The 18819-nt window shown below is 39.5% G+C and overlaps 1 protein-coding gene across 5 annotated transcripts in view; it reads right to left on the reverse strand.

Annotated features, from left to right (window-relative positions):
• Positions 1-18819, reverse strand: part of STXBP4 (syntaxin binding protein 4) — a 52714-nt gene that overhangs the window by 11315 nt on the left and 22580 nt on the right. For all 5 annotated transcript variants that reach the window (XM_042865093.1, XM_042865092.1, XM_042865094.1 and 2 more), the window contains 4 exons: positions 14852-15028; positions 13138-13254; positions 12741-12790; positions 12285-12418 (listed from right to left, as the gene is read on the reverse strand). In XM_042865093.1, coding sequence (XP_042721027.1) covers positions 12285-12418; positions 12741-12790; positions 13138-13254; positions 14852-15028 — 478 coding nt within the window. The remainder of the gene's footprint in view (positions 1-12284; positions 12419-12740; positions 12791-13137; positions 13255-14851; positions 15029-18819) is intronic.

The raw sequence follows: 18819 nt of genomic DNA on the forward strand, positions 1-18819 counted from the left end.
TTTTGACCCGTATTTCCCACTTATCTCAAGCATCTTTACATTTTCAATTTAGCATAAGTCTATGTAATCTGGTCCTCAGAACTTTCCACCTACTGCCTTTGAGAAGGAATAATCCACAGCCACTTCCCTTTAATACCAAGTAGTTGCAGTGTAACACTTTTCAGGCTTTGATTCCTACAGAGGAAAGTAGGAAAGGATGTTTTTAAGTTATAAATACACTAGACATCATCACTAATTCTTCTGCCCTTCCCATAGATCGTGGGAATTTTATTCAAGTTGGATATTTTCTAATGATAAGAAGGGAAATAGGATTCATCCTTCAATTACTACCACCTTCCCTGGCTTTTCCTCATTTCTGCACGAAACACACAAATCCAAAACAAGTGACAACGCACTTGCTCTATTAAGAATAAAACCTCAGCATCTCCTCTGTGCTCACTCTGATCCCATACATCCCGTTTCATTCATCACTGATAATTACATTTTACGCTGCTAATTTGTCTACAATTATTTCACTTTTTTTCCTTCTAAATAAAGGCTGGCACGTAGGTAGCAGTGATAACTGACGCAACCACGAAAGATTGCTTTTCATAAATAGTGAATACATTTGTCAGCTGTAAATGAAACTGCAAAGGTAACTCTGCAGCTTTATTTGCCTTTCTCACTTAATACGCAGTAGTTTGTATATCCTACTCTATCTCCATGTTCTTCAAAGCTCCACCTTTGTATTTTGTAATGCCTTAGTTTTCCACACTTTTTCACTGTTAACTGTCCTTAACCACTGTTCTCTTCATGCCTTTCTCTCACTGTTAGATTTATAGTTATTTCTCTAAGTTTCTGGTATTTCCCATGGTAGCCGGGAGGCTCTCATTTTTTGCCTTGTGTTTCCCTAGACACCATCTTCACTTACTTCCAGCTCACTTTTCTCCATGAATCATTCAAAAGTTGATCTGCTCGCTAGTGCCGTGTTTTTTCACACTGGGGTCTGGGGTCAGATTTGTTGTCTTTCCTAGGACTTGCTTTGGAAGACTGCGAAGCTCCCACCTGGGGTAACTGGGAGGTAAAGGAGCTCAAACAGGCAGAAGCATAGTCTGAAGACCACATTTAGCCTATGTAACCCACGGCAGTCTTAAGTTTCCTACACGTTTATCATTTCTTCTGTGAATTGCTACATTCTTTGATGAAACTTCATAAATAATGTATTTTAACTGTAGTTGTCAGCATGTATAATCTTTTAAAAGTCAGATTTGCAGTATTTAAAAATAATTTCCTCACAGCAGAAAATACAAGGCTTCTAGCTATTCAGATTTTTACAATTATTTGTCTTTTGCGAGAAGGTAATAATACAAAAGTAACAATGCATGCAAAACAAAAGGAATACATCCAAAGCACCCTTTGCCCAAACAGAATAGAGTCTCCCTAGAGAGCATATTAACCAAAATATATTATAACCTACCATTATTTAGTTCAGAATATATGCATCTAATTAGGCTTAAGGCAAAGGAGAAGTATATAATTTTATGCAAAAAAAGCAAAACAGCAAACTGCTTGCTGTTGTATGTGCCAGTACTGCTGCAGCTGCTACAGAGCAGCAAGGCAGTATCCGAGGGGGACTGCTTGCTTCTCAGCTGCAAGATGCCTGCTGCAGTAACTGCTGTATCAAGTTCCCACTGCTTAAGGCAGAGGGAATGAAACCCTGGGGCTAACCAAACTTTTTTCTGCTATTACATGAAGTGTGCATCTTAGTGATCTTGTTTACTTCTTTGGTTCAACAGGACAAAGAAAATGCACTGATACTTGGCTGACTGCACTAAATAGAACAATAAAGGTAAGGCCAAATTATAAACTTGTACAGGGTGAAAAAAGTGGAAGATTTTGCCCATGTACCCTCCCTCATGCCTCAGGATAGCTCTCCTGGAACAAAAGATGCACACTGTGTCCTCAAAGGTACGTCACTAAAAGAGCAAGGAGGAGAGCAGAGAATTTAGGGAGGAACCTCATTTTACTGGACAGTTATCAAACCTGTAAGTAGTGCAGAAATGTTATTCCTGCTCTTCACTAAGTTAAGTACAATTATAGGACAGGAAATGTGGAGAACAGCAGATGAGACTAATAGTAGCACATATTACAGCACAAGCATTGAGTTGAATCTAAAGAGAGTTATTTCCCTAATGAATAAATAGTGCAGACCAAAACATTTTGGTTTTATTATTTTCTGATGACAAAATTACTTAAAGAAATGAAGAGATTCACAGACTAGTAAGAATGGATCAAAATTTACTGTTCACTACTATTCAATTACCTCCTTGCAACTGATATTTAGTATTACAATGCTCCAAAATGATGAAGTTTTTGAAGAAATAGCAATTATCTATTAAAAGTACATCTGTTAGAAAAGGTTTCCTAAAGGACACTATTAAATGGTTTTCTCAAACTTTGGATAAATGAAATTTTGAATTCTGATCTCTTTCCAACATCCAGCAATTTATGCTCTGGTTCACACTCAAACCCTCCTCTAATGGCCTCAGTAGTCGTGCAAAACTCATCAGTGAGGATCTCCAATGCCTTTGGCTCTTCTCTTTGAGCTATCTAGGCCATGCAAAGGAGACGGAAAGCCGAAGATCCAACCTGCTGGTCATCTGATGGCTGGTCTCAAACTCCTGAGCGCTCCTGGAATATGGGAATATCCCAGATAGACTGGAGACATCAGTGATGCAGGACTGGCAGAGAAACTCCTGTGTGAGTTATGCTGTTCGGCACAGCTAAGGCAAAAAGTTGTGGAGGAAGATTCATCCCTGTTTGTCAAGAGTGGGTCAGGCATAAAATGGCTCTTTGTTTTTTGAAGCTGCCAATAATCTACGTATATTTTAGTGCTTACTTGCAAGTTAACTACAAAAACAGCTAGAGGTCCAGGAAAACAACTTCCAGAAGAGAATATGCACTTCTGGCATTTGTTTGTGTGGTACTTTATTCTTCAGAGCATTTCAAGTGCTCTTCCCACAAACAAATGGACTCTATTTTATGAATAATACTCTAAGGGGACATTCAATTCTTGTCTTTCACATATCAAATTCAATTCTTTTTTCTTCTTTTGTTTGTTGTGATTTAATAAAACAAAGATGGAGTCAGTAGTTTTCAAGTGGAGACATCTGGGAAATACTGGCAATTGAAATTTATGCTAATTTAGAGTAAGGTTGGCAGGGTGGCTTGTCTCCAGTCAGCAGTGTTCCTAGAAACCAAGCTTTAGGAAAAATAGTGTTCTTATTTTGACACAGAACATGGTGAAAGACGACCTTGTGCCTTCCATTTCCTACTGATCATATGATACCGACCCATCTATGTCAGCAAACATCTCTTACTGAGACAAACGCACTGCATTGAACAGTAGTTAGGTACTAGGAGAGTAATGAAAAAAATAAATCACATGGCGAAAGCTTAGATCTCATTTTGACTGGAACACTGGCTTATATGATCAACTTTAAGATCTTTCTGGTAATTATGAAATTATTAACTATTAAAAGTGGTTTTGTTCTAATAATTGCCCTTGAAGAACTTGGTACAGTTATCGGAAACAGCATGGATACAATGGAAATGCTCAGTCAGATGGCTTATTTCAGGAACCAAGACTGAATGACCTCTGATCAGTACCTGGGGATCAGATTCTACTGTAGGTGTCCTTTTTTTCCTAGCTTAGGAATTAGGAAATCCAAATTTGAACAAATTCTTCCTGGAATGCACTCTTAAGTTCAAGTGAGAGCAATAGTCATGCAGGCACTGAGGTTACTAATAGGTGCCTTCAAGATGGATAAAGAATCACATTCCTCAGACATTATTTGAAGAAAAAAAAAGGTATCCCTTCAGAAGCTGAATGCTATTAAAACAAAAAAATGCATGTTTTTCAACTAACTGCTAATATTCTCTATTTAAATACAGTTTTACATTCTGTAGGATACAATTATTAATACTGTAATTAAAAAGAGAAGCGAACAGTCTAGCTGAGGCCTGTTTTTATGCAGGAGGTTCGTAGTGTAATGAAAAATAAGCACACCTCACTTCATTACGGCAATAAAATGCTTTCTTCTGCTTAGTCGACAGCAATCAGATGCATACAACAAAACACAATTATGCAGAAACCGCAGAAGTCACCATACTGTGCAGTAACATCACTGTGAAATACTCTGACTTCCTTTTTGAAGGAATGGAAAAGCTACAGCAAATAACTGGGCTGTACTGAGTCTGTCTGCTTCAGCAATGGATGCTGTTCCTCTAAGGTACGCTGTAGAAGATGCTCATTTTTGTGAGAACAAGCTGAGGTACATAAGCCATTATCAGCTAACAGAAAACTACTGACCTTTGGATAAATCCTTATAGCCCAGAGGGAACACTGACAATCCAGCCATGCCATCAGCTAGGCACTGGCCTGATCCTGTGCAACTGCACCAAGTCTTGGTAAGAAACTGAGAACATCTCTTAAGCATGCAGAATGCCCAAGAGAGACTGCATTCCCTGAAATTCCAACACGAAAGGAATTTAAAATTATACTGATTATTTCTGTAGTGAGAAACCTTCTAGAAAACATGCATTATTTAATAACTTACATTGAAAACCATAAGCTCTTTATTTCTTGTATTCACTATTAACATGACTGCCTGTTTGTGATCAGTTAAGAACACAATATTATTTTCACAACACACAATAATTGCTGTACAATCAGAGACATAGGCCATAGCTGGGGAAGAAATCTGCACCACGTCCTTACATACATTACATTTTAATACTGGCTCCTAAGTTCATTCCTAGGCTAAAAAAGCCAAATTCATAGAAGTGAAGTGCTGTCTCGAGTACATTCTTGCACTAAGTCAGCACTGTCCTCTTCCAGCTAATTTCACTAATGTGGAATAACACGTTCTGACTTCAAAAGCCAATCCTCTGCACACGAGGCACGCAGGACCAAGTGGGAACAGCCTGGAGTACTTCAGTGCACAGACCTGCTCCAAATCATTTTTTTCCACAGCATCCCTTTCTCTTGCTCCCCTGGTTACTACTCCCTCTGTTCTGGAGTTCATTTGTCTCCTCCTCTCCTCACTGGATCAAATCCTCTTGTCACCATCTATTGTGCTACCCGCCCACTTCCATCACTGTCATCTCGCACCGCTCCCTGACGCATTTGTTAAATATAAGTTTAATTAGAAAGCGTTCATTGGAAACAAATGAAAAAGCCTAAAATTAGAATTGGACAGAGATTGTCTGAGATTTAAAAAGTAATACTATTACATGATATGCCTTTATTGCTAAGCAATATCTTACTTTTATGCACCGATGATGAAATTAATCCATGCAGGGGCTGGCACGTACCACCTTCAATTTGAGAACCACATAACTACTTTCAGCTGAGCTCCACAATAAGTATGGACCAAAGTAAGTAAGAAATACTATTTTGTTATGAAGCAAGAATTGTGAGAATGCATTAAAACAACACCCATTCAGCCTGTTAATAAAGCCACTGTAACTACACCTGAGTTTAAGAAGGGCTTTACTTATAGGCAGACGTGACTTCAGGACCAGTATATTATAACAGTTGTCAAATGTTCCTAGAAACTAGGATAGATGCCTTTTTTCCATAGTAAATCTGAAGAAAAATAAATTCATTAATTCACCGTGTACCAAAATTAGCATATTTATTTTATCCTAATTGTGAAAGATTCCAACAGAATAATTGTACCAACCACTAACAGGAGCCAAAATCACCATCCCCAACTTCCGTTCATGATATACATGCTTCATGGGATAAGATGACAGATTCAGTACGAGATGTATATTTTGTACCTCATTTGGGTCTCCTTCATAAGCACCAAGCAATTATGTTTTGCTATTGCAAATTCTCAAAATACACTTTTGAAATCTTCCTATTCCACTCTTGGCAATCAACTTCTTCCATGCCTCTTCCCATTTCAGTTTTCACATTTGTGCACCACATTCACCATGTATGTCTAAGTAACTCTGCTAGCCCTCAGCTTCTCACTCCTACCTACTGAAAAGAAGTGAAAAAAATGTGCCAACTGAAGGAACTGACAGAGCAGCACATTGCCCCTCCTATGCAAGATGAGCACTGATGGCTTCAGCATGCATTGACATTCTAAGCAAAGGAAATTAGCATTAATCCACTCTCAGGGTGCTCCTAACTGTATAGCCATGGAAAATTAACTCAGCATTAACTGCACAAACAGCTTTGGTTGTGCTTCCTGCTGTAATGGTTACCTAATTTTTTGGTACCTAAAATGAGGAGATAGTTACTCCCTGACTGGTGTGCAGATACGTGCACCCCAACAGACATCTGGGCACCCTCCTCTCCTGACAACCAGCATCCTGGGCTGACCTGTGCTGGCGGGTCAAAAACAGCCTGGAGTTTGAGGCACTATCTGGAATTGAGAACATATGGGTTCAATTCCCGTCTCTGACTTCTTCGATTGGGAGCAATTTGCATGCAACAAAACTGAGAAGTATTTCTGTTTTCTTCTCCCTCATGTCAAGGACGTTGTACTGTAATTAATTGTCAATACATGTAAAAAAATTCTAATCATTATGTCAACAGAAATTAAGACGAGGGAACTTAGGAAGTACCTACCATCCGGCACAGTTGTTGGTTCTACAGACTTTTGACTGTCGTTTCCACAGTTACTGAGAACAAGTATGGGAAGAGGCACCAAGTCATTTAATTTTTTCATGGCTGGGTCACAGTACGAACTGAACACGTGCAAAGACTTCTAAAGATTTGTTCCTTAATGAAGTCTTCTTATCAGAGATGCTGGAAATTTACTTAACAAGTCTGTCCTAATCTTGTTAGAGCATCTCCATTTTATGGTATAATAATATCACTTACTTGTTTTTCATTATTAAAATGTTTTGATTAGAAAGTCAGTACAGACAGTGCCTATTCAAAAGCTGATTCATCTTTTCTCATTAAAGGTAAGTGAATGGAAAAGGAATAAATTGCTTTTCTAGCGGCAGCAACAGAGTTCTAAAATCTAGGTCACATTAAAGAACTCTTAAATAGGGTTTACACATTGAATTGTCTTTCTCATTGCTGTGAAACACTGGGAATAAAATACATGTTCAATCACCAGTAAATTAGCTAGCAATTTGTTCACATACTTGCTTTAAAGTATCCCTTCATGATACTTTAAATAGTTTTTCTTGTAATGTGATCAGACGATAAAATTATTCTGTCCTTCTAAGTATCACCTCTTATGTAGCTTCCCAACTTGTACATAACTGCAATTTGCAATGTTCTGATTCTTGGACATGAATTTAAACCTGGAAAGAGGAACACGTGTACCAGCCTAAGAGCTTTTGTATGCTGTATGTTAAAGCAAACAAACCGATTAGTCCATTTTATTTCCCATAGGAAGGTCTCAATTCCATAGCATAATGCAATGTTGATGAACTGGAAAGAATCCAGAGAAACAAAAGAATGATAAAACAGCCAGAACAGCAAAAAATGAGCAAACTGGTACTAGGGGCTTATTTTGGGAACAGAAAATTCAATGGTGAAATGATATCTTCAAATATATTAAAAGGTACCACAAAGAAGAACATACTAGGATGTTTTCAATAACCACTGGGATGAAGAAAAGCAGCAATGGACTTAAACCACAATGAGGATTTAGGCCAAAGGAAAAGCCTCCTAATGGCAAAGATAATTAAGCATGGGAATCGTTTGTCTAGAAAAGCCAGAAAGCAGAATATGTTTGACAAACACCTGTCTGGATTCATGTAGGTGTAATTGCTGAAGGCAGGCAGGTGCTCTACCTAACTGCTGGAGATTCTTTCTAGCCACGTGTTTTCAGATTCATTGGTACTGTTCCAAGTACTTGTCTAGTTTTGGAAGCATCTGTGTGATTTACATTACATATACATATTTCTTCTGCTTCCCATTCACAAGGCATTTTTATACCTCAAATTCACAGAAGTAATGCATGTGCATTACGTTATGTACCACACAAGTCTTCACTTGTCTCCTTCCAAGTATTTACTGTAAAATCAAATCCATCCTGGCCAAAGAAACAGACTTTATGGCTTTTTTTAGGTTGCAAGATAGCACCTCAACACACACCCCATCAATCACATTAAAACTGAACAGAAAACCCAAAAGCAACACTGAGAGCTTTTGCTGTCTGCTGCCTTTCTAGTCAACCATTAAACCCCAATGTGGCCTCACTAGGCTTATTTATTTATTTAACACTATAGACACGGCTTTGAAGTTCAGGTATTTCCTTAATGAGCACTGTTTTCTATCAAGAAGAGCAGGACACCAGAATGCCAGTGCTGCTAATTAACAAATGTAACCTCTACACCCTCAAAGCACACAGCATAGATTTTAAGATTACTACTTTTGCTAGTCAAAAACAATGGGAGCTGTATAGATGCTTTAAGGACATACGTTGTATAATTTAATAGGTCTCCTCATTTCTGATTTGAGTAAGTCACTGAAATATTTATGGCCTTACCAGAACAGTGAATGTACAGTTATCTCTTCAGTTGTTATTATGCTGCTCTTTCTCAAGCAGCTCTTTCATTCAGGAAGAAAAGGTACATTCTGAGTTTATTAGCTGGAACTGTATTAAAGCAGTGTTGTCCTCCCAGTGCAGAAGTGTCCCTAGAAAGACACCTCACAGGGAATTATTTTCTTGCTCTGACACTGAAAAAATAAAAACATAGCAGCACGAGCAAGTGCCAGCAATCTGAAAATATTTGCGGGGTCAATGGAAGGGAAGAACTTTGATACTTGGGCTCTGCAAATGCATCTTTAATACCACTACGCTAATTACTAAGAGTCAAGTTAGCCACAGTGTGCCTGTCTCACAATTACAGCTAGATACCAGTGCACATAAATCAAAAAGGCAGGGGGAAACACCCAGTGCTTACCTATTAACTTCTCCACAACTTTCCCAATCAGCTAAGCCAAACAGCTGTACAAAATTACACCACTGCCATATCCTTAATTTTAAGAACAAAACTAATGAAGTATATGGCATTAATTTGACTGTAATAAATATACTGAGGCTGTAATGTGTAATTAAAAAGAACATGAATATTTAGCAGTATTAACTATTCTCAAATTAGCAACTGCTGTTTGAGAAGACTTGCTACTTTTCCTTGTAGCTCTGCCACATAACTGTGTCAAAGGAATGAGAAGGGACAACTAACAGCTTGCTAAACATGGAGCTGTGCTGGCAACTTACCATAATGTAGTTTAAAAAGTAAACAGAAGAAATTGAGGGATTCCATATTTTAGCTGTTAATACCTGAGATGTAAGACTTCATCTGTGGTCCAGAAAGTAACAGCAACTTCACTACCAAAAGAACAAACACCCATGGCTGCTGATCACCAGCTCTTCCCATTGCCTTCTTTTTATGTGCAATCAGCATACAAGGAAAATGAACGCAAAAAGTGGGCAACTGAACCCCTGCCTGTAGGATCTTCATAAGTGAATGCATAATGCCTACTGCAGTACCTGGAGAGATCAAAACCAGGGCAGCAGGATTTTTGGAAGATATGTCTTTGGAGATACTTCTAGTGAACTTCCAATGACAGCCAGATCCCAGGCAGGAAAAGAGATTAAAGGAAAATGATGTCAAGAAATAGTTCAAGATATGCTGCTTTAGTGCCTGTGATCAGAGAAGCAGGGTTCTGAGCACGTAACAGATACTGATGGTTGGGATTATATCAACAAGGGCAAGACTGTATTTTTTAATAGAAAAGTCAGAGGCAGGGTGAGGAAATTAGCAGTCAGAATACTTGAATGCTGTGTTATTCTGCTGAACGTTTCAAAATGCTCACCACCTGCTGCTGTATGAAGAGAGAATTATGTTCCAGAGCTAATCAGATTTTTGCCATTATCAGTAGCAAGTATATTTCTTTTTAAATTTTGTAATAGAAAAGAAGAAGTTGCTTTCTCCATTTTTTTCTTTACCATATGGACTACTAAGTGCAGCAGCAGCTACTTTTAAATGTTACGGTTCCTTTGCTGAGGCATTATGATCCTTTGTAAGATGAAAGTAATTTTCTTTGTGTCTTAAGGAGATGCTATTCTGCAAAGCAGAAAGGCCTCCCAAGACTTACTGCCTAAAAATAGCTAACAGCCTTTCAGGAAGATGAAGAATGAATCTTTCAAGAGACGTGCTTGATTATTCTGTTTATTACTCTGATTTGCATTTCTGGAACTGGAGGATCCTGTAGTAGTAAGCACTGTAAAACAAAGGGGTTTGGTTTTGTTTGTTTTATACAGAATCCTGGTTTAAATCACCAAACTGACATCACGTAGCTGTCATTCAGCCTACCAAGCTGAAAACTGCTCTGCAGCATCATTACAGACAAAGCAATGTGTACTTGGAGAGTTTCAAGAATACACTGAACTTCTTTTAAACCTCTTCCCCCAGGCAAAATGTGAAGCTATTGTGCAACAGAGGTCACTCTGTGCAGCTAGCTCATGCATATGCCATTTTGTTCTGGATGTCCAGGAGGATTTTTAACAAGGAAATCAGTTTCCATTTAGAAGAACACTCTACACCTAGACGTGTTTCACATCTACTGTAAATAAAGTAAAAATTAAAGGGTATAATGATGAATGTCCAGCAGTAGATTTTTATCCACTTAGCAATCTCAGAAGTATTCAATCCAGTTCTGTAAGAACTCAATAACAAATTTTAATTTGGAGGCACTTGTCTGGATAAAAAGGAAGTCTTCTAAGTAGTGTCTACAGTCCTTTTTTCTTTAATGTATGATATTTATGAAATGCTACATACACGAGAGCCCTTTTTAGGACAGCACATCTGCAAGAAATCAGAAGATCACACAGAGAATGTGCTGTGAGAATCTGGCCTAGAAGGCTGCAGACAGAATGCCAGTTCCTGTGCTGTAACTATTTGTCTTTTCTTTTCTTTTCTTTGAGAGAGGAAAGCCTTAAAGCTTTAATCTCACACACAAGCTCATCACATCCCAAGTCTATCTGTAATGCTCTCCAAATGAGAATGAACTCGGAAGGATGATGCTCAATCTTTAAATCCTTCTCTGCAGAGCTGTTTTCAACTTACAGGTTCATAAAAGGGATCCTTGCTGTGGCTCTAGAACTTTCTGACGTGTCCTACCTGTTATGCTTGACAACCACACGGTAGAATTCAATTGCATTTAGGACTAAAAGTTTTCCTTGCATGATTTCCTGTGTAGTGCGATAGAAACAACTTAATGTGACAGCACGCTCCCATTGTCACTGGTGGAAAACAAATTCCCCTCCCTCCTGGCCACTGTTATTAACTCCAAAGCAAAGAGCATGTGCAAAAGGCAAAGGAAAAAGAACAAATGTAAAAACTGGATCCGCTGCTACCAAACTGCCAGCCCACCAAAACAACATACATGCTAACAGAAATAACACAAGGAAATGCCCCGTGCATTTTCCTAGAAGAATATTTAAAGATTCCAAAAAACTCCGTGACTTCATTATCATTCAAATATCACTGTTACAAAGTCTTATTTACTTTTTTGTTCTTTGTTTACACTGTTTATTTCTGAAGAAGTCACACTGTTACATGACTCAGGGAATTAGCAAATACATTCAATTTACTTAAATAGGGTAATTACTACTACACTCAGCTGACATTAGTAGCCCTTATGCAATGAACTGCCCTGTGACGTGTGCTTAAAATAAAGGAAAATATGCATGTATATTTTAAGAGCATTAAGAAGGAAGAACACTTGTAACTCCAGACATATAAAAGTTTTTCATCATCTACTTTCTGTATTTTTCTGAAGTACTGATTGAATCTTAAGCTACCAGAATGAAAGCAGCTCTGTAGTCTCAGAATCAAATGAAAAAATAATACAGTGTATAAATTCTTCTGGGTGAGACAGACCACAAAAAAGCCACCAAAACAACCATGAGAGATCAATGCACTTGAAGGAGTTAATGTTATGGTAAGGTTAGGGCTGGAAACACTGACAGGATAGGAGCAGCAGCCCCTAGCCTGCTTTGGTAGGTCTTCTGTCATTCTGAAAGACAGTGCATTCTGGTAACCATACCCACACCACACTGAACACAGTGGGAACAGAACCCATACTCAGGAGCCTTTTTCCACACTTGGGAAAAAACAAACAAGGCGACTGCTGAAACTCATCATGCTCAATTACTGAGCAAGATGCTAAAGCTCCAACATTTAATGAAAGAAATGAAGTGCTTATGTGCATGTATACAAGTGTACACACACACAGGCATGCAGCTCTTACTCACAGTTTACTTCCAGAATGGCACGGACAGACTTGGCAAGGTCTCTGGCTTCTGCTGCAAGAGCTGTGGTAACAGTTGGTCCAATCCTCCCCAGCCGGGCAAGAAGTGCTTTAGAAGACAATGGTGTCCTTCTGCCACTAAAAGAAGGGGAGAAAAAGGCATTTATTTGTAAGTTGAGCAAAGGTTCCCTTCAATAAAGTAAAGCTTGAGTGTCATTCTATGAAAAAATCACTGGTATCATCAAGCATAAGTTGGTTTCAGAGTTATTCTGTCTGTATAACAAAGGCTTTTAGGAAAGTTAAAATAAAACAGCATATTTAATTTCCCACCCCCGCATTGAGTATAACAGCATTCAGAAACACACAACAGAAAACTAAGGAAAAAATACAAGACAATTTCTAGGGACAAAAGTAGATTATTTTTCAATATGTGTGTGAATAACAGCTCATATCTGCTTACCTCAGAACAGCCGAGGAAGGAGAGTTTTCGGAAAGCATTTCATGCACAACCTGTTGGCCACAGTAAGAAGTTAACAGCTCATAAATCAGTGCAGTCAGGAAGGTCAGATCTTTGGCACGTGGGCTCTGATCTGTACTTCATAATGTTGTTTCTGTTATAGCATTTCAAAACATTACTAAATACCATTTTTCTGCCTTCTTCCTCTGCAATATTTCACAGAAATCAGTATGCTTGTGAAAAATACATTTAAGAAATCCAACCAGTTTCACTGACTCCACGTACAGCAAGATGAAAAGACATTCCTACAAGAACAGCACCTGTATTTCCAGCGTGGTGCACCAAGCTGGGGAATCAACACAGGGCTTTTCCAAACAGAACAGTGCAGTGGCACAGTTACCTCTACGAATTGTAGCAGTTTCTCAGTAGCCACCTCAAAGCTCTTCCTAGCCGACTCCGATTTCCGCAGCTGACAGTCAAGAACAGTAACCCTCTTTCTCAAATCCTGGATGCTATCCTGGAAAAGATGTTTGGTACATGCTAGTTTAAGGCTTTTATTTTCATCATTTGCTTCTATCGCTCACAAAGGTAAAAGGTGTGGATTAAAATAGACATCTGAAATGTTTTACACCTTATGTTTCCTACCCATACCTGCTCAGGTAAGCTCTAGTAAATAAGCTCCCAGGTATCACATCAAGATAAATTCAGACTGGCAGCTGACAGCAGTGATGGGCTGAAACTGAGGATGCTCTGTACTGATTTATGAACAGATGAACAGTGCTGAAGTGACGCTGGCAGGACCTGTCAGCAGGGTGCCACAAACAGCCAGTGTGTGAGGAGTTATGGTCCTCTGGTTTGTGTCTGTACATCCTTTGTCCAGCAGAGCAATTATGGCATATCATATTGAAAAATTACCCCCCAGGATTTCTCCACATGCGCTTGTATAAGCTATCGACCTGAGTTATTCATCCTTCGTCTCCTTCAGCTTCAGACAGTGTGAGCCCAGCACCACTGAGTCTCACTCATTAGGTCAGGTGCTGAAGGCTCAGGGTTTTCTCTCAAGTCCTTGGAACTGTTCACCATGAGAAAAGTTTTCATGTGTATGTAGGTTGCCCAAAAGCAATGCCTCCTACTTACATACATGGGAACTATAACACAGAGCAGTACAACATTATTTGATAGAGCAAATTCTCAGCTAAGAAACACTTTTTCTACACAGGCACTGCTTTCAGCTGTGCACGTAGGTATTTCACCCCGATGTTTGGAAAGGCTGCGGCTCATCACCCATGCCATCAGATGAGGGGAATTTCTCCCTGGAAGTTACACACATTTCCTGTGTTGCTCCTCCGTAAGCTCATACACCGCAGGGGTCAGTTTTATCTTATTAAAACCTTTTAATATTGAATTAATTCTCACCGTGAAAAAAGGCAGCAGTTCATTAAGTCTCCTTCACCATTAATTCTTACGCACATCTATTTTTCAAGAGAAAAAGAAGGCAAACACACACACCAATCTGTTTGCACTTGTTTGAACCATGTGTAGAAGATTAAAAGCACCTCCAATATTTCTACTCCTCAGCATACTTTGAAATGATTCACTGGAAATGAAGTAGTTTTAAAATATGAGACTCAATTAAAAAATTGTAGGAAATTTCACTGGCAGACTACTGTTGGTATCATTTAAATTACTATCTTGATTAAATCCACACGTACTTAAGAACAGCACTGGATTTTGTAACATTAATCTAGCAGAAGCATAAAAAACCATTCAGGTAACTTTTACATAGGTACAGAGGCAAACAAATGCGTGCATCATCTTCACAGCTGCTGTCTACAGAGCAGAAACTCTTCCTGCTCTAATGCTCGAGATGTGCCATGGTGACCTGTGGCCCACATGTGCTTCCAGCTCCTGTTTTTCCAGCCCAGAGACGTCTGGATAAAGGAAGACTCATGCACTCCACATTATCCCCCCCACTACAAATCATTCCAGTTATTGAATAATACAAGACAAACAGTGACCTACTTTAGCAAAGCAGATGAAAAGAAAATGAAAACAAGATACATGACAACAGCAAGGAAACCATGGTAACTATGACAGGAGACTGCTTTGCTTACTTTATTTTGGCCACAGTGATCAGAGAGCTGAGCCTTCAGCTCCACTATTTCAGCTTCCAGCAGGCGAATTACTTCTTCGTAGTCCATCTCCATTCCGCGCGCCTGTCTCTGTGCAGCTTCTGCAAGATGAATCCTGCTTCGCAGGGCTCTTGTCTCCTCTACAGCTGCCTTGGCTTCCTGTAGATGATAGAATTTAATTGACAAGTTACAACTCCTGCTAATAACAAAGGATTTTTTTTTTTAACTGCAAATTTAGCTTAAAAGCATCGTGGTTCACTTTGGGGCTGCCTTGTAGTGTTCACAGTCTGCTGATCCACTTCCTGATTTTTACATCAGGTTTTTACAGAGAGATGACATTCCCAATTAATTACAACATTAATTCTATGATTACTTTAAATCCAATTGAATGAAAGGCTTTATGGAAATACATCCAAAGCTGTTAATTTTTCCCATTGCTTCTGCAGGAGGCGAAGTCCTTCTAATGATGTTGCTACATACTTTACTGTCACTGCCTGAGTTTGCACATCATGCAGGTGGATTCCAGATGCAACCATTCAGTCCAAACTGCTCTTGAAGTAAGTGCTGTTTTTAATTTTCCTGCCCAGCTCCTGCTCTTGTTATTCTGCATTACCACAGAACAGCGTCACGTAACATTTATTGAGAAATATATGTAGAAAATTAGAAAAGAGAAACTGTTAAATTCTTATTCAGCTAGAAGTAAATGCTGTCAATGCTCAGTTCATCAACTCAAATTCAACTTCAAATTTCATGGAAAATACGTCATGTAATGTTTAACAGGTGTCATAGTATGAATGAGTAGAAAGTTCAGTTAGGCTTACAAAGGCAGATTCAATTCCATTGTTTCCTAACTTAGAAACATGCCTATTTTGCAAGCAATATTCTTCAAGCCAGGTTTTCCTACACTTTGTCTGAATGTTTTTCATATAGAACGACGGCCAGCTCCACCACTGTCAGTTTCATATGTTTTTTAACCTGTAATCTGTTAGCCCAAGAAAACAATTATATTTTTTCAGGCTGTAAGTAAATTAATCTGAATGACATATATAGGACACCATCTACCCCATATTTACAATGGTTTTGCAACGTAATACCAATTTGGATAATTGCCAGGGACATTCTGGTCCTTTGGAAAATAAAGCATTGAAGGAAATAAGCATGCATGTAGCAAACAGCAATATCACTGGTACAGATGACAGCTTTTATATAAAGACCTTTCTATTATAACTGATGAAAGATACATTTTAATACCCTTTGATAGCGAATACAGACATTTGCTATTTTCTTTTAGAAGCACAAGCAGGTGTGGCCAATGCATTCTGCATGACTGTCATCTGCACCTGGGAACACAGGCGACCCGAAAGCAGCGTCTCTGTTGGGCAGCTCGTCCTGCTGCCAGCCGTCAGCACAGCACCCGGAGCTGAGCAGCGCTGACTGACAGACAGACAGACAGACAGACAGCTGCTCACGGGCACAGCACAGACAACGCGTCCCTCCTGCACGTGGCTCACAGCAGTTCCCTTTCCTTCAAATTAGTCAGGGCATTTCTTAGAAATTCCAATCCATATCTGCAGAGATCAAACCTCCTGCTTCTGCAGGACTTCCCTGCCGCTGTAACTCATCAGCAAGAAAAGGTGGGCCCTGCAGATGACAAAGGATGTTTTCATAGTCTTCAGTAGCAAAGGTACCAGCAGTGAGCCCAGGTGAGGGAAGGGCTCTTGGAGAGAAAAGTGAAAAGGTACTAAGTTTGCTGAATAGAAATGAACACAGAGGCCCCGACAAAGAGTAGCATCTTAAAAATGCATTGGTGGGAATTATTTAAATAAACTGATAGCAAATAAGTCATGGGAGAACTGCTATAATGAAAAGGGAGGTCTTTATTTTGAAATAAGACTTCCTTGAGATAGAGGTTTAATCTCTTCTAACCCAGAACTGCCTTCACTCCTCCATTGTTTCTTCTGAAACCCAATTGTTGAATATTAATTCCTCTGTAATAGCAGACTAAGTATGACCAGATTTCAACAATGAAAGACCTAAAGGAATAATTAACGAACAATGGACTCTTCTGTTACAAGGAAACGATTATCCACACCAGGACTGAATTAGCAGAATTTTCTGACAAACCAGAGCTGTTTCCTCCAGCAGGGAGCACAGAGGGATGGAGGCCATCAGCTTTCCCAGTTGTACAGTTACTGAAGCTGGCACTGCTGTGACACGGTCGGTTCGAACCCACAGAGCTGAGGGGCATCCACCACGAGAACAGGTGGACTACAGCATGCTGCAGCAGCACCTCGTCTCATCCCTTTTGACTGCAGGCATAAAGGAAGACGTAACAGCTGCAAATATTTTACCCAAATAAATGCTTGATGGAACCCTTTGTCCCAATGTGGCACAAAGCCACCACCACAGCTGAGTGCAGGCTGCAGAACAGAATGGAATCCTTATGGAGAAGGCAAGGTGCAGGTTTCTTACATGCCAGGTATTTCTCCCTCGAATTAATTCAAATGTTTACAGGCTTTATCTGAGAAATAATCCAGCCACCACAGTCACTGAACCAAAGTCACAAGACCCCACTGGGGAGGAAAGGAACAGAAACCCTGAAATGGCCATACCTACATGGAAAGCTGCAGAATCTTTTGGGAAAAGCCCCTCAGCATCTGTGCCTGGAAAAAAAATCACAACTTTAACACTGACTCAGTGTTCAGTGCTGAGACTTCTTCCATTAAGGACTGCACCACACCTCTACCCGTCATAATGAAGATGTATTTCTTAATACATATACAAAAAAAAGAGGCAGCATTCAAGTTATGGCTTCTAGACTGGCAGAAAGAAGGGTGAGGTGGGCTTCAGTACACCAAGAAAGAAGCTGCTCGTGCTTTCACTTTCACAAAACCTGTTTTTCCATTATTTCTCCTGAAATAAAGCACCTCAGAGACACTGCACCCATTCTATTTCTTACACTTCTGTGTGGATAAGCACCTAAACTGCATATCTAAAATGCATCCTCATGTTTGCTCTAGGCAACATCTACCTCCTCTGAGCACCTTCAATGCAAATTAATGCAAATTAAAGTAGCCACAGCTTAAGGCCAAAAACACGTCCCTAGATCAGCAAAGCAGTTTTCACTTTCTTGCTGAGTGAAAAATGGAAAGCACTTGCACTTTCACTTTCTTAAGTCATACCCTTCCTCACCTCCAACAATCCCTGTGTGTCAGAGGCCTCAAAAAGAGGTTCAGATAAGAAGCCTGAAGTATATCATTATAAATTAAAAGACAAATGGCAGTCTAGATTGCCTATTATTATTAACTTTGTATCACTATGAACCTCAGTGTCAACAATGGTTCTGAACCACAGATGTATATATATGCACTATATCAACATACAAAAATGCAATAATTTCATATATACATATATATACCATTTATGTATAGTTATATCTATAGTTATACATAAAATACTTGAAAACATGTGCAGAACACACAGAACTGTATTTTCATCAAAAGCCTTCTCTGTACCTCCAAAGTGGGACTTAAACAACAGCACTGCTGCAGTGACACATCAGTTATTATTTCTCTCTTTCACTATCTGGGCCCTTTTCAGCAGCAGTTACTCAAAACCTCGATGGGAAATGTTGGTATTTACCCCTTGGTGGGCTGCTTCACTCCCAGCAAAGCCACCTTTAGGACACTAGCAGGACTGGACAGAAAACTAGAAGTATGAGGACCTCACCAGGTAGAAAAGGGGCATTGCTTGCACCGGAACCGACTGGTCCTAATAAAAGTCCTTCTCAACAAGAGCAGCTGTGTGAGCTGAGGCTCCACGAGGAGGACCTGCTGCCATATCACCCGTGTTTACTGTTTGTGCTTTCTCTTGGCTTTAGTTTGAACCGATGGATACCAGCTCCAGTCCCGAGTGACGACCTGAGGGCCCATTAATGAACAGAAACATAT

This window comes from Lagopus leucura, unplaced genomic scaffold (assembly GCF_019238085.1).
Source record: "Lagopus leucura isolate 7727_CA_CO unplaced genomic scaffold, USGS_WTPT01 Super-Scaffold_797, whole genome shotgun sequence".
NCBI lineage: Eukaryota > Metazoa > Chordata > Aves > Galliformes > Phasianidae > Lagopus > Lagopus leucura.